This window comes from Malaclemys terrapin, chromosome 24 (assembly GCF_027887155.1).
Source record: "Malaclemys terrapin pileata isolate rMalTer1 chromosome 24, rMalTer1.hap1, whole genome shotgun sequence".
Taxonomy (NCBI): domain Eukaryota; kingdom Metazoa; phylum Chordata; order Testudines; family Emydidae; genus Malaclemys; species Malaclemys terrapin.
In genome coordinates this window covers 15,362,877-15,378,196 of record NC_071528.1, presented here as the reverse complement: position 1 = coordinate 15,378,196, position 15,320 = coordinate 15,362,877, and the positions used below count along the sequence as shown (strand labels likewise).

The 15,320-nt window shown below is 52.1% G+C and overlaps 2 protein-coding genes across 4 annotated transcripts in view; one reads left to right on the top strand and one right to left on the bottom strand.

The window, feature by feature from the left end:
• Nucleotides 1-15,202, bottom strand: part of MEF2B (myocyte enhancer factor 2B) — a 63,529-nt gene extending 48,327 nt beyond the window's left edge. For 2 of the 3 annotated variants that reach the window (XM_054013831.1, XM_054013834.1), the window contains exon 1: nt 15,112-15,196. The gene's annotated coding sequence lies outside the window, so the exon portion shown is untranslated. Of the gene's footprint in view, nt 1-10,379; nt 10,883-15,111 lie in introns of those variants that run through there. The other variant, XR_008443252.1, reaches the window with a different exon arrangement.
• Nucleotides 802-13,513, top strand: TMEM221 (transmembrane protein 221). Its single transcript, XM_054013836.1, has 3 exons — nt 802-1,268; nt 9,578-9,663; nt 11,802-13,513. Exons 1-3 carry the CDS (start codon nt 982-984, stop codon nt 12,320-12,322), a joined length of 894 nt encoding a protein of 297 aa, XP_053869811.1. The 5' UTR covers nt 802-981; the 3' UTR covers nt 12,323-13,513.
• Nucleotides 15,203-15,320: the final 118 nt, after the last annotated feature.

The window sequence follows — 15,320 nt, the reverse complement described above, 5'->3', positions numbered from 1 at the left end:
CAAGGCCAGATTTTCAAGCGCTCGGCACTCAGCAGCTCCCAGAGCCACCAAGAGCCGGCCCAGTGCACTGGCTAAACGGGTGCCAAATCCTGATCTACGGGACTTGATCCAAATCAATGGGACACTCTCCCTGGACTGCAGTGAGTTTTGGATCAGGAGACCGCAGGTGTTTGGAGCAAGATTCGGAGTTGGTGTAAATCAACGTACCGCTATCCAGAGTGATGCTGATTTACACCAGCTCTGGATCTGGCCCCTTGAAGGGCTCTGTTCTGCTGATGTCAAACAGAAGTGACTCGGCTAAACTGGATAGAACGACTGTGCTGTAAAAGCTGGGGTACCTGAGAGCAGATTCTGGGTCCCCAAATTAAAGGTCCCATCAAGAACATTCCAGCTTATTCCTTGTTTGAAGGAAACAAACAAACCTTTCTCTGCAAAACAGAGTGTCACCAACAGCACACAACTGTCTCCTGCCAGGCCTGGCTGGATTGAAACACGATTAAAAGGCAGAGAGGGGAAGAGCAGAGCTAGTCGGATCTTTCCACACAGATTCTGCCTAGGTCCCCCGTTCAAACACCAGCTTTTCTTTGCACGCAGCTGGCTGTGCTGGGCGGAGAGCGGGAGTGAAATGGAGCACAAGGAGGGGCAGGCAGCCCTCGCCCCCAGGCTGGAGAAAACGCCTCCTTTGCGCAGCGAGCTCTGCTCCATCGCCAGGAAAAGTTTGAAATCCCTAATTAATAGAAACATCACGTGGGCAGAGGTGTGCGCGCGCGAGAGACAAGCCCCAGTGTGTGATTAGCAGCGCCGGGCTCCTCTGGCGAGCTGAGACCCAGCTCCGCTCCGCTCCTCCCAGGACGGCTCCGCGCTCTGCAGCCGGCGCTCCCCGGTCCCCTCGGCTCGGCTCGGCTCGAGGCAGGGGGCGCGCGGCGGGGAGAAAGTTTAGCACAAACTTTTCGGGGGCCTCTTTCACCCCTGCTCCCCGCGATGCCCTCCGCCTACAGCCAGCGCTCCCTGGCCGCGCTGCTGCTGTTCGGCACGCTGGCGGCCCTCATGGCGGTGCTCGCCTCCATCCTCCTCTTCCAGCTGCAGGCGGGCCGGGCCCAGGCCGGCTCCCCCGGCGCCTTCTCGGAGCGGGTGGCGAGGGTGCTGCTGCCGGTCTCGGCCGTGCTGGCCGCTCTGTGCCTGGTGCTCAACGTCGGCTGCCTCCTGCTCTGCCTCTTGCACGGCTACTGCAGCGCCGAGGTGTGCCGGGGCGCCGCCGAGCCGGACAGGTGAGCAGGGGACGGGGAGGATGCTCTTGGCTGGGGCTCAGCGCCGTCCCCCGGGTGCTGGCAGGGAAAAGGGCCAGGGGGGCGGGGAGCATCTCGGGTGCAGGCCCCAGGGCTCGGTCCCCTGCCAGGGGGACTCTGTGCACAGAGCCTGTGGCTTCCGGAGGAATTGAACTCCTGGGGCTCGAGGGCCGGGGGCCTGCGTGGTCACCCTCCCCGTGCCAACCCCCTGCCCCAGGGGGACTTTGCATGGGGAGCCCCTGGGGGGGCTGGTTACAGGCTCCCAGATGGCCTGCGATAACTGTGCAGAGGGGCGGGGCAGGAGGACTCAGAGAAGTTGAAGACCTCCCTTGGCAAGGGGTAAATGGGAGATCTCCCCCCTCTGCAGCTTCATGCAACTCCTGCGTGGGGCAAAGTCCCAGCTGAGCCTACATCAAAGCCAGTCACTGACCTACAGCCCTGCCAGGCCTGGCACTCTGCTGTCTCCCACTTGCCCAGACTCCACCCATGCAGTCCCCGTTCCCTGTCTTTTTAACCGTGGCCCTCAGGAGACCTGGGTCCCAACTCCCTGCTCTGACACCGACGCCCTGGGCAAGTAACTGGATCTTTGCCTCGGTTTCCCCATTTTCTAATGGGGATCCCAGCCCTGCTCTGCCTCCTAGGAGTGCATACAGATAAGCTCCTGGATGAGCTACATTGCTTAGCATCATTATTAGCTACCTGACTCTGCTAACGTTCATCTTCGGCGTGTCTGGCTGTGGGTTGTCACCCATTTAATACCAGGTGTGTGTATTTGTGCTTAGTGACTTTATTGACTACCAGAGCAAATTTACAGCTGCCTTTACATCTGGTGACCTGAACCCCCGTATTGAACCCCCCCCAACACTTGCATAAATACCCAGGGCCAGATGCTCAGCTGGTGCGCATTAGTGTCGCTCCGTTGACTTCAGTGGAGGGAGGCCAACTGGAACCAGCTGAGGATCTAGCGCGACATATGTAATCCCGTCTTTAGCCAGCAAGACTTGCCGGAGAGATACAGCCCTGGAGCATCAGCAGGCGGCTAGAGGAGACATTAGCACACACAATCCATCCCGTGTAGACTGCGGCAGGGGGGCAAGACATTAGTTGAGCACTGGCTATTTTAACCTTCTGTAGTGCTTTCCACAAAGCACTTTTAGCACATCAATGAACCGAGGCATCCAAGAGCCTAAATGCTATCAGATCCGTTTTGTAGGGAAACGGAGGCACCGAGATTAAATGGCATGCCCTAAGGTCACAGAGTGAGTCAGTGGCAGAGAACCCTGGAGTCCTGATTGCCAGGGGTGGCTGGTAGTCCCAGGCCCACTGACTGCTAGCAGTAGCTCAGTTTAGCTTCTCTTCTGTGTTTCTAGCGGCTGTGGCTGGCTCATTCGCAGTGACGAGCCTGGGCACCTGTAGAAGCCGCTGGACAATAGGGGAGCCACCACCTCATGCCCAACCAGCTCTCCAGGCACCCCAGCTTCAAAACCATAATGACACAGGAGAGATCTTAGGGTTAATATTCCCCCCACACACGCACACCGCCTCTCACACCCATAGCTAACGCTGCAATTCATTAGCATCCCAGACACTTAGCAGATTCTATAGTAGGAAGTGCAAAGTCAGAAAAGAAGGCCAGCTGGCCAGATCCTGCATCTGTTTACCCCAGCTGGAGTTCTGGCCCCAAATTCTGTCCTTATTTGCAGTGCTTACAAGTCGTCCCCCCACCCCTCCTTCTTTTAGGAATTGGCAAGCTGGGTTCTCTTGATTGGTGCCTGGGTGTTTTTGAAGGTGACCTGCACAGGAATACGGCTCAAGACCCCAAATCATTAACCCAGAGACACATGTTGACTTAATACTTGCCAGGACATTTACACCTGCAAAACCATTTCTGAACACTGCCTCTTTCCTTGGCCTGCCAGGAACCCTGCCTGGGTTCATTGCGTCCCTGCATGGCTGATGCAGGGCTGGTTTTGGCCAAACACATGCACCTCACCTTGGTTGGGAAGTAAAGCGGGAAAGCGATTTGCAAATATTTGGTTTGAAAATGTATCGACGTCAGATAATGTCTACGTGTACAGGCCCCTCGGTGTAACTAACGCCACAGACTTCAGTGGATTCACACTATGGATCAATTGGACTAGAGCTGAGCGAAATTCAGAATTTCCATCCTGCGGGAAATTCCAATAGTTCAACATTTTGTTTTCATCCTACATCGAGACAAAATGTTAAACATCTACATTTTTCGTGAAATGAAGAATTTCAAAAAAAGGTCAACTTGGAAATGACAAAACATTTGGTTTTGGCCTTTCCGATCAAAATGAAACACTGACATTTCTCGAATCAAATGTTTTATTGTGGATTGTTACACCTCGAGTCTGTTGAACGTTAAACTTCATTTCCTTGTGGGGTCACATTGCCTCATGGGAGTTGTAGTTCAGAAGCCACATGGCCCCACTCTGCCCTGTGGGCCAGGCTCCCTTGCTAGATTACATCTCCCAGCCTGCACCTGAAGCCACATGACTTGTGGTGGCCCATACTGCTGAGTTGGAGGGAAACCTGCATTGCATCGTGGAATATGTAGTTGGACCAGGGAGTCCAGCCCATAGCAAGCAATGGGACCCAAATTACAACTTGCATCTGGCAACATGCACAATAGGGAAATACAGTTTAATGTTGAACTGATGAAAAACTAAAAGTTTTGGGTCTGTTCAACAATCCAAAAATATTTCAGTTTGGGTCCAGCCAATCCAAACCAAAACTTAATTTGACTTTCCCAACAGAAAATTGAATCACTTCTGCAAAACCAAAATTTTCCTGTTGAAAAGTCTGATTTTGCGGCAACCACGTTTTCCATTGGAAAAATCATTGGTGGCAAAATTCCTGACCAACTGTAAATTTGACCCAGCACCGAATACTGAGTTCAGATCTTAAAAGTTTTATTTATTTTCAAAGCTCTGCAATTCATCTTTGAAATCCCTCATGAAAACTGGAACAGGTCAATCAGCTAATTAGATAGCTAAATGCAAGGTCATACATCTAGGTGTGAAGAATGCAGGTCACACTTCCGGGATTGGGGGCTGTATTTTGAAAAGCAGTGATTCGTTAATGGATTTAGGGGTCATGGCAAATAACCAACTGAACATGAGCTTGCATTGCAAGCTCGTGGCTAGGAGAGCAAGTACAATCCTAGAATGTATACGCATGAGAATGTTGACTGGATGTAGGTAGATGTTATTACCCTTGGGTATGGCATTGACGAGAGCAGTTGTGGTGTCCACTCTTTAGGGAGAAAGTTGGTTAAGTTGGAAAGGGTTCAGAAAAGAGCTACAAGAACAATACAAGGTCTGGAAAACCTGCCTCACAGAGAGAGACAAAAGAAGTCCAGTTTACCAAAGAGGAGGTGAGGTGACCAGAATCTATAATGGAAAGATTTCTGATAGTAGAAGGGTCTTGACTCTAGCAAAGGCAGGACAAGATCCAACGGCTAGAAGCTGAAGCTAGATAACTTCAGACTAGGAATAAGGTGACCAATTTGTACAGTGTGGGTAATCTTAGAAACATACAAATGTCGGGCTGGATCATCACGTCCAGCCCCCTGCACTGAGGCAGGACCAAGTAACCCAAGACCATCCGTGACAAGTGTTTGTCTAACCTGTTCTAAAAAATCTCCAATGACAGGGATTCCATCTCCCTGGGAAGCCTATTTCAGAGCTTAACTACCCTCATAGCTAGAAAGTTTGTCCTATTATCTAACCCAAATCTCCCTTGCTGCAGATGAAGCCCATTATTTCTTATCCTACCTTCACTGACCCATTGAAACAGCTTCCCTGCACCTCCAGATGTGGTGGAGTCTCCATGACGTGGGGACTGGCTGCCTTTCTAGAAGAGATGCTCTAGCTCAACCAGAAGTTATGGGCCTGATGCAAAAAAAAAAAAAAAAAAAAAAAGTGTGATGAATGAAATTCTCTGGTCTGTGCTGTCAGGAGGCCAGACACGATGATCCTAGCATTCCCTTCTGGTTTTAAAATCGATTAAGCACACCAAAATGTTCCTGAAGCAATTTGATCCTTGCTTACAGGGATGGAATGTCACTAGTGGGTAGAGGAGATGGAGACTCAGGACTCCTGGGTTCTACTCCCAGCTCTGCCACTGACTGACTGTGTGACCCTGGGCAAGTCACGTCCCCTTTCTGGGCCTCATCTCAAAGAGCTAAAGAACCCTATCAGCCTTGTTCCTGCATAGGGGAGACCAAGGGCAACCGCTCAGGAAGGGCAGTGAGGGGAGGGGAACCCTAGCAAACTGCAGGTGCATCTTGCACAGGGTTAAGCATCTAAAGGCAAGGCCTCAGACAATGGAATCAGGGCACTCACCTGATCCCATGTCCCCAAGGGGCAGAATAATTCTCACACCATGGCCTCGCTGTGAGGGGAAATGAAACAGACCCAAGCTGCAGAGACCCATCTGAGCTCAGCAAACTGGGAATCAGGACTCCTGGGTTCTATTTTCAGCCCTGCCACTGAACCACCCTGTGACCCTGGAGCAAGCTACTTCACCTCTTTGTGCCTCGGTTTCCCCTGTTTGTGGAACAGGGACAGTAACTCTCTGTCTCACAAGTGGGGTGAGAGACTTAATTAACCGATGTGATTAAAGAAGGCCAACGAAATTCAGAGGATGTTTCTGTGACCCGTCTAGCTGGACCCAGCCTGCTTCTAACACCAGATTACAGAAAGGTTCTGGATTTCCCTCTATAAAAGCTGAGAATGTCCCAAGTTCTTTTCATTGCCAGTAATTTATTCTGAGCCCATGAGGGAAAAAGAACAGTGCTGGGAGGGCGGGGGGGTGCCTATGACAATGCCATTCAGCAAAGGGCTTCCCACCTATGAGACAGCTGGAGCCAATGCACCAGTGGTGACCTGGGATTTAGATCCATCTTCCAATCCAGTCCCAGTGCTTGGGCCATGCACTTTGCTGACACTGGGCCAGACTCCAGGAAAGCCCCCCCCCCCCCCCCCCAACCAATTTGGCTTAAATAGTTTGTCCTAAATTAGCTTCTCCCCCCCAACCCCACAGTTCTTAAGCAAGGTGAGAGGCTGTTATTGCTTCACCCTTCTGCTGCTGAGGGCATGGGCGTCCCTTGAGAGCGACTGATGGGAGGCAGCGTGGAATACGGACTCCTGGGTCCTGTTCTCTCTGCCACTCTTGCTGGATGATCCTGAGCAAGTCATGTCACTTCTCTGTGCCTCAGTCTCCCCATCTGTAAGGTGGGAGTTATACCCCTATGGGGGGGCAGGGTTGTGACACTCAAATAATGTTTGTTTGCAAATTGCTTTGAGATCCTAGAATGGAAAGTGCTGTTATGGTCTAAAAATGCCAGCCCGTTAAGGGTTAATTCTCACAGCCCCTCCGCCCCCATTAACATGCGATTAGCTATTGTCTCCCTATGTTGGAGCTTGTGTTTTCATCCTGCCCATCCCCATCTCTGGGGGACAGCCCTATGCCCCGAGAGGAGCCGGGGCTCTGGTTTCATTAGGAGATCTGCTCACGTAGCAGGCGGCTTTCCCACGTTGGGCCTGTCACGCTGCATTACTACTCCGCACTCAATAACCCCAGCCTGCTCTAAACAAAGGCTGTTCCTCCCCCCTGCTAATCCCCCAAATCATGTAATTAATAAAACAAAGCGGCTTCTCTTCCCCGACAATGAACGAGGAGCAGGAGCCCTTCCAAGTTCTATTAACAGCTCCGGACTGCAAACTCCCAGCACTAGGCAGGCCAGACACCCCAGGAGTTCAGCATTGAAAAGATCCTGTGGCCTTCATCTCATCCACCTTGTAACCTCCCAGCTAGGGGAAGGGCCGTTCCCGAGACAGCGTTTGGAGGCTTTCCCCCATTGCCAAACCCTAGGTAGCCAGATTCCGCAGAAAAGTATAGTGCAATTTTGGTCATGCTGGCCAGAGCATCGTTGGTGTTGCCTAGTCCTCAGGTAGACTTATCACTGCTTTCATCAGCTGCTGGCTAACGAGCTGAGTTAAAGGCCCTTCCCTCTCGCTTGTTCCTTATGCAGTTACTCCAGATGCAAGCAGAGCTGTTACTCTTCTGCTTTCTCAGACTGGGGGGGGGGGGGGGAGGGAGGGTACAGAGGATTCCCCCACACACACCATAGGCTGACTGGCCCTTCTGAACCATCAGGGCTGAGTACCAGAGATCAAACTCTCCTGGGTAGTGTTTTCCCAGCACCTGATCTCATTGACCCATCCAAGTCCTTGCAAAAGCTCTCCCTAGGGAGAAGTGATGGAGGGAGAAGGTTAGGAAAGACACTCGCTCACTTCAAAACAAAAAGACCCAAACTCCTTCCTGGCAGAAGGCTCTTGCATGTCACGAGTTGTTAGGTCTCAAGTCAATTCCCAATGCACAGATACCCACATTATAAAAAGAACGGCCACCCTCAGCACTAACTGGCCCCTTTGCCACCCAGTTTTTGAGGCCAGGGACTGCCTGGACCTAGGAGATTGAACTGCCCTTCATCTCCTGGGGCAGTTCCTCAGTGTCCAGGCCACCGAACGCATTGCCAAGAAGGGTGTGTGTGTGTGCGTGTGTGTACTGCTCAGAACAGAGTGCCACTCCCCAGGGGCTGCCAACCCCTCCCTATGTCAATCATTCCAACGTCACAATCCGCCACTTGTCTCTCCTGGATGAGCTACACAATCCTTTCCTTGTCTCCTACAGAGACAGTTGTGCTGCAGCATCTTTCAATCACAACCTTTAACCACACTTCATCCTACAGCACTGTGTGTCCTTTTCCCATTGTGTCCCCTCCTTTCATGACTATGTTCCGCTCTCACAATTAACAAGAGGCTGGCGTGCCGGCTTCCTTCAGTGATAATGGCCCATGAAGTCCCATAAGTGGAGTGCTGAGGTTCTGTAGGTCACCTCGGCTGTAATGAAGGGAACAAAAAATCTCAAGCAGCTTTCGCAGGGTGGACAAGAACAGCTATTGAATGCCTGCTCACTCACATCTAGTGGCAGGGCTGCTGGCAAGTCTCAAGGGAGTCTGTGCGCCCGCAGAACCCATCCGGTGTCACAACTGGAACAAGCTGAATCTATCAAGCGGAAGGGCTCAGATACTACCGGGAGGAGCATGGAATACAGGCCTAGATAGGAGCTGACCTTTGATGTTTTATGCACTGTTCAAAAGGAAGGCCAACCCTTTCCAAACTGTGCATCTAAATGAACACAGCTAGGGTCTGAGCTAAGCAAAGCAAGTCAGCACCGAGGATGAAAATGCATCCTGGCTTTGCTTAGTTCATTGTAGCAGCACTTCACCCGTTCATGCTCTTTTAAAGGGCGATAGACTTATGGACGAACACGCGTCATCTTTTCTCTTTGCTCTTCGTTTCTTGCAACTGTCTTTAAGAAGCATTGAACTATTTCTCGCTCCCACCAGCTTTTGCCCTCTTTTCCAGCTTGCAGCCTTTTTAGGTTTATCTCCCTCCTTGCAGAAATACAGAGCTGAGCAAAAACGGCTCTTGCTTTATTTGCTTCTTTTATGTAGCTGCATCAGCAGTGTTTGGAAAGGGGGTGGTGAATTTGGGCTCCCTCTGCTGGCTGGCTGAACCTCAAGCAGCGCTAACGGAGCGTAGGCTCCTTTGTCAACTGGGGATTGTCTCTTTGGTTTTCATGTCTCAGCCAACAAAACAGTGGGTGGGGGAACAGGAAGGAAAGCGATTGAAATGAAGACAACCTTGCCCCACTGCAGTAGAACAACGGCCCAGGCAATCCTCTCCTCTTAGAGCTGCACAGCAGATCTGGGATTAGGTACTTCGCTCCCCCTGCACGTGCCTGCAGAGACCAGAGTAGACCGCCCCATGCACACTGCTGAGGGGAGAATTTGGCTCTCTAGGAGGCAAGTTTAGAGCTTAAAACGCATCATGGCATCTCGGAGATGCTCTAGAACTTGCAGCGAATGCACTTTTCACCCCAAGTCCCGATTTTGTATTGAGGAGCTTTACTGCATGTAGAAACCCCTAGCCTGGGCCATCAAACTAGATCCGAACCCCAGCCTCTTAGCTCCATTTGAATACTGGGGCCTTGGCAGAGCAGCTGTGCACTACTTTATGGAGACTCCAAGAACATAAGCTCTTAGGGTCACTAGGTGACCGAGTCAATCCCCTTGCAGGTACAGGAAAGGCCTCTGATCAGATTAAAATGATACTTCACTGGGATCAAGGCAGTGGGCATCACTAGATATTGCTCTGTTTTACCTCTGAAGTGTTTCTCTCTCTTCTGTTTTGCAGAGCCGACTGGTTCCTGTTGGACAGCCGGATGATTCGGCATGTTGCCATTGGCTTGTTCTGCTGCGGTGTTTCTGTCTATTTAGCAGGCAAGGATTTTCATTTCTCTGCCAATGCTGGGATCTCATTCCGCCGGGAGGGAGGGAGGGCTCGGCCCCACACATTTCATCTAGAATGCTCAGGCCCCTGCCTCCCCCTGGTGCTTTGTAGGTTGCTGAACATCTATAGGTCAGGCTGCAATGATCGCTTGTTTCCCAGCCGGTGGCACCAGGTTCCTGAGTCCAGGTTTATTCCTGCGGTGGTGGGACCGGAATCCTGTTTGCAGCCTGGCTGCAGCATAACTTCTGGAGAGCCCTTCAGCCAACCACCCTGAGCATGATGCCAGCCAGGGCTGTGCCCGAGGAAGGATGGTGCAGCAGTGCTGTGTGGGGACTAGGGCCAGCTGGCTTCAATTCCCTGCTGTGCCAGAGGCTCCCGGCGTGACCTTGGGCCAGATCAGTGAACTCAAGGGGGATGAGGCACCGAACTACCTTTGAGGATCTGGGTTTTCATCTCTCTGGGCCCCAGTTCCTATCTGTAGACCAGGGATAAGAGTCCTGTTCCGGCTCCTGGGAGGTTGTGAGGTGCTCAGATCCTGCACTAACAGAGGCCACCGCCAGACCTACTGTGCCATCTTGGCCAAGACACTTAGCTTCTCTCTGCCTCAGTTTCTCCCTTTCACGAGGCCATAACACTGAGAAAGGAGCAGAAGGCGGCTGTGGTGTTTTGGGATTTGGGGGCAGGGGAGGAGAGGGACAATAGCAAGTAGTTTTAAAAGACTTTATTGTGACCTGTTTTTGAGATACTGTAATGGTTCTGCCACTTGTTTTACGTGGGAGAAGCTGCAGCACAAGCCCTGGAAGGGAGGGATTCAAAGGCACAAGAAACACAGCCCCCCCCACCAATCCCCCAAGATGTCCCTCCCCTGTGCTGGCTTTCTCCCGGAGATTGGTGGGGAGAGTACACCTCTGTTCTCCTTGGAGTCTCTCAGAGGGGTGGCAGGGAAGATCGGCTGTGACAGGCAAGTCCCAAAACCCAGCCCCTGGCTTGACACAAACAGGGCAACTAGTCAATGAGCTAGCTAGGGCCATGACATCTGCCCACGGAGATCACAGCCCTCCACTGGGCCTTTATATACCACGCATGGCTAGTCACTTGTAGCTTTGGCTTCAGAAGCTTTTAAAAGGAGTCGGCGGCTCTCATCCCTGCACGGCCCCAGAGACAAGGTGTGTGGGCAGCGTCCTCTCTTGACACCCAGGCCATCCAATGCTGCAAGAAAATAGCAGAGAGCTCACTAGCAAGCGTTGACACTGATGAGCACCTTGGAGGCTCAATGTGTCTCAGCCAGGACACCCCAGGCGCCAGCACTGCGGAGAACCCGCCTCGCGCGGCCTCTAGGAGCAAAGGAATTGCCAGGGTGGATCAGCCCAAGGTCCAGCTAACCTAGGTTCCCATCTCCAACTGGGGCCGCTGCCAGCTGCTTCAAGGGAAGGTGTCAGAGTGCTGTGGGGGTGGGATAACCCAGACCCAGGGAAAGTCCCCTCCTGTCCCCGTCTGGATCGCTGAGGAGCCGGATGCCAGGGGCCAGGCTGCGGCTCTGTTAATGGAGCCCTTGCAGGAGTGGGGCATTCAGACACCTTTTTTTAAGATTTCAAAATAAAAAATTAAATCCAATTATTTAGCAGGCAGTGTGGGCACGGCCAGGCGCCAGCTGCTGGTAAAGAAGGAGCGGAAGAGCAGCACAGAGGAAAAGCAAACACCGAGAACAGGAGAGCGGAGCACACAGGGATTAGTCACCAGTTAAGCCTCAGGAAGGGTACAGTGCATGCCTCAATGAGTGGGGTTTTCCAAAGCACCCAGATAAACAGGACTCATGTTCCTAACTCACTTAGGCGCCTAAATACCTTTGAGGACTGGAAACTTGGGCGCCTTTGGAAATCCCCCTCCCCACCCAGAAATGGGCCCTGTGGGTAAGTGAAGTCCAGAATCAGGCTCGCGAGGCAGTCGCAGAGCCAAGGAAGCTGCTGTCGCTCAAATTGAGATGGGGCGTTCAATCCAAACTGGACGTCCCTCCCTAACAGCTCGGCCCTTGCTCAGCCGCAAGAGGTGGGCTTGGCCCAGGACTCTCTTCCCTCGTGTGTCAGGCGACTGGCCTTCTCATCTCTGCCTTGCTCTCCTTCCCCTCCAGCTCTCTCCATCTACATGCTGCTGCTGTTTGAAATCGAGACCGGCATAACCAGCGCCTGCATCCTGTCCTCCGGGATCATTGTCCTGCTGATCACGGTGATGCACGCCTTCGTCAGGGCCTCCCAAGCCTCACGGCGCAGCCAGTCCGAGCTCTGCCGTACCCTCTACGAGAACGACTCCGCCCGGCGCAGCGACACCCCGGCTAGCGACCTCAACAACAGCAAGAACGTGGCTGCAGCCCGCCCGCGGCCAGAGATCCACCGAGAGTTCTCCTACCCACCATACATAGAGCAGAAGTCCCACCTTGCCTCACCAGGCAGAGGCAGCTTCACCTTGCCCGGAAGCCATAGGCCACTGGCTGAGAAGGACTGCTGCAACCTGCCCCGGACACACAGGACACTGTCAGCAGAGCCAGGCCTGCTGCAGGTACAGGGCAAGCCCTGGAACAGCGTCACCCAGGAGATGAGGAATATTTTGTCACGGAAGCCAGGAGTCTCTGGGAAGGATTCAACTTTGGTGTGAAGGCTGGAATGGGGAAGTCTCATCCCACCGTTGCCAAGATCTGCATCTCCCTTTAGCCCTTAACATGGGCCAGTCTCCGCTCCGTCCCCACCTGAACAGCTGAGATACCTGCCCAGGAGCTCGACCAGACATCGGGCGAGGGGAAATCTACTGTCCCACCCAAATACAAGGGACTTGGGATCCCTCCTGTCTGGACTGCACTGAGATGGAGGGGCTTGAGGGGGGTGCAGAGTTTTAAAATTATATCTTACTCCTCCTGAAGCCTGGAGGATTATATCCGAGCTCCTTCCCAGCTGGGCTGGGGCTGCCGTTAACCAGCCTAATGTTTGTAGCGGGCACTTAGAGCTGGAAAGGTGGCTCTGTAAAAACGACAGCCTGCTGCATTCTGCCTCTTGCATCGCCCTCCTGTGAGTAAAGATCCTTCCCTGGCAACTCGGGTGATGCAGGAGACAGAACAGGGCCCATGACAGCTCTGCAGGACGGAGAGGCACCAAACTGCAGGAAAGGGAGTGGGGTGAGTGGTAGAGTCACTTGTCTGATTAGAGCTGCACTTTGAAGTGCCCATCACCCCTTCCCTGCCGGGTCGGCCTGAGCTGGGAGGGGCAGACAGGAACCGGCTCAGTGCCGCGGAATGCCATTAGTTGCATGTTAGAAGAGAGGGCAAAAAAACAACAGCCAGTATCAGCCATAAGAGAGTGGCCATCCTGAGTGCTGCCTTCTCCCGCAGCCCAGTTCCCCTCTGCACTCCAAGCTTTTTGTCCTTGCTGGTCCCTCTCCAGCCTGCTCCTGTTATTCCTTAGCTAGCGCTACGGCGGTTTAGACAGTTCACATGGCAGACTCACTCCTCAACACAGCTGCTGTATGTGACGGTGAAGCAGAGATTGCTATTCCACTCGGAGAGGAAAAGCTAGCCACTGCTGGGAAGGGTAGAAGACGACGCAGCTGGAGAGTTGGCTTGAGAGAGAGGAGGTTGGAAGGTGGGAGTGAGAGAGAGGGGCCTGCTGCTCACTGACCTGGCCTTGCCCAACGTTCCTTATCTCCAGGACTGCGCACAGACACAGCTCAGTCAACAAGATCGCTTCCTGTGGCAAAACCTTTGCTCCAGCACGAACCGCTGTGCCTGACCGCCTGCCAGAAACACGGCCCTGCACGTAAACGCCAGCCTTTGTAATCACTTTTCCTTGTTCTCTAATTGCCTACAAAGAACATGTGAAGGAAACAAGATCTTTGTTCACCTGGCCCTATTGCTGGTTTCCCCACTCCTGGCAGCCCCCACTGCTAATCCTGGGGACAATGCAGTGGGGGCTGCCAGGAGATTGGTGGTTATACAGACAGGGCTAGGATTGATTGGGCTGGAGCAGGGGAAACAAGAGTCCTGTTTGGTGCAACTGCGCAGTTAGTACGAGAGAGAGATGTACAATAGGAAATAAAAATACAACAGATGGTGCTGGTTACCGTGAGACACACCCAGCTCTTTAAACGGAGTCTGATTCACCGTTGTGTGACTTTCGCTGTTATAACGCCATTGATTTCCAGAACCAACGAGGAGTCCTTGTGGCACCTTAGAGACTAACACATTGATTTGGACATAAGCTTTCATGGGCTAGAACCCACTTCATCAGATGCATGGAGTGGAAAATACAGGAGCAGGTATAAATACATGAAAAGATGGGAGTTGCCTTACGAAGTGTGAGGTCAGTCTAACGAGACAATTCAATTGACTGCAGGATACCAAGGGAGGAAAAATCACTTTTGAAGTGGTAATGAGAGTGGCCCATTTCAGACAGTTGACAAGAAGGTGTGAGTAACAGCAGAGGGAAATTAGTATTGGAGAAATTAGGTTTAGGTTTTGTAATGACCCAACCACTCCCAGTCTTTATTCAGGCTCTAAGGTGCCACAAGGACTCCTCATTGTTTTTGCTGATACAAACTAACACGGCTACCACTCTGAAACCTGTCACCAAACAAGGCATTGATTTCCAAGTGTTTTATACCAGGAGTTCCAGCACAATGAACTGGCAATAAGAAAATCAGGGTTTTTTTTAAAGCCATGTTTCCTGCCCTGCCATCTGCAAGGATCATTCCAGGCTCCCCAAAGCAGCAGTGTGATTGATTTATTCTGACTCCTGGCCGTGTTACTCGTGTGCTAGCTTTAGGACAGCGCTGGGTGCGGCATTGCAGGGAGCGAGTGGAGATAGAGACCACATTTCTGGATTAACAAGCCTTGTGCGTCACACTATTAAAACAGGGCTGTGTTCCTGAGCACACAGCAATGGCTAAAATACAGAGTTTCTCTCTTTAAAATCACACTCTTTGGGGTGTGATTGTTCGGGGTTATTCACCACTATCGAGAAATGCCAGGCTAACAACCTTTTTTCTGATCTCAAACCCCCTTAAGCCCCTTTCTTCCCAGTCCTGGGAAAACCACCCGCTTGTTAAAATCCTTTCCATTGGAAAGAAACATGAAGTTGTTGGCTCCAATGAAAAAACAAAACTGAAGCAACACTCTTTCCAACTGCCAAGCTGTGTGCAGGGCTTTTTCCCATCCCACTTCTTTATGGTGTCTAAAGAAGGTCTTTGGGGCGCCTAACTACCTTGGAGGATCTGGGACGTGTGCATTCCAAAATTCACCACCACTTCCCATATATCTAGTCAATATCATTGCCCTTTGCTGCAGTGTCTTTCAGTTTGAAGGGGAATAGTCTTCTAAGCAACCTCACACAGACTGACCAGAAAGTTTAAGGGTGGAAGATTTCTCACCCTTCCATCTGGCCAAAGAGATCACTGACCTGGGCTGGATGAAAAAGGCAGAGGAAGGCCAGTCTGGTCTGAAATCAGGAACTGGCTGGCGGATTCGGGGCTTGCAGGGCAGCAGTGCTGTAAGAAAACAATCACATCCACCAGGAGATAAGGACAACAGTATCCATGGGAGTGTGAAGCACCAGGGCTTCCTCACCTACAGCCTCTAAGCCTGGAGCCTTCCATGTGCAGCGTAGGG

Coding starts and splice junctions, on each gene's coding strand:
- TMEM221 (XM_054013836.1), top strand. CDS start 982: ATGCCCTCCGCCTACAGCCAGCGCTCCCTGGCCGCGCTGCTGCTGTTC. Junction 1,269..9,577: donor GGCGCCGCCGAGCCGGACAG/GTGAGCAGGGGA, acceptor TCTGTTTTGCAG/AGCCGACTGGTTCCTGTTGG. Junction 9,664..11,801: donor TGTTTCTGTCTATTTAGCAG/GCAAGGATTTTC, acceptor CTTCCCCTCCAG/CTCTCTCCATCTACATGCTG.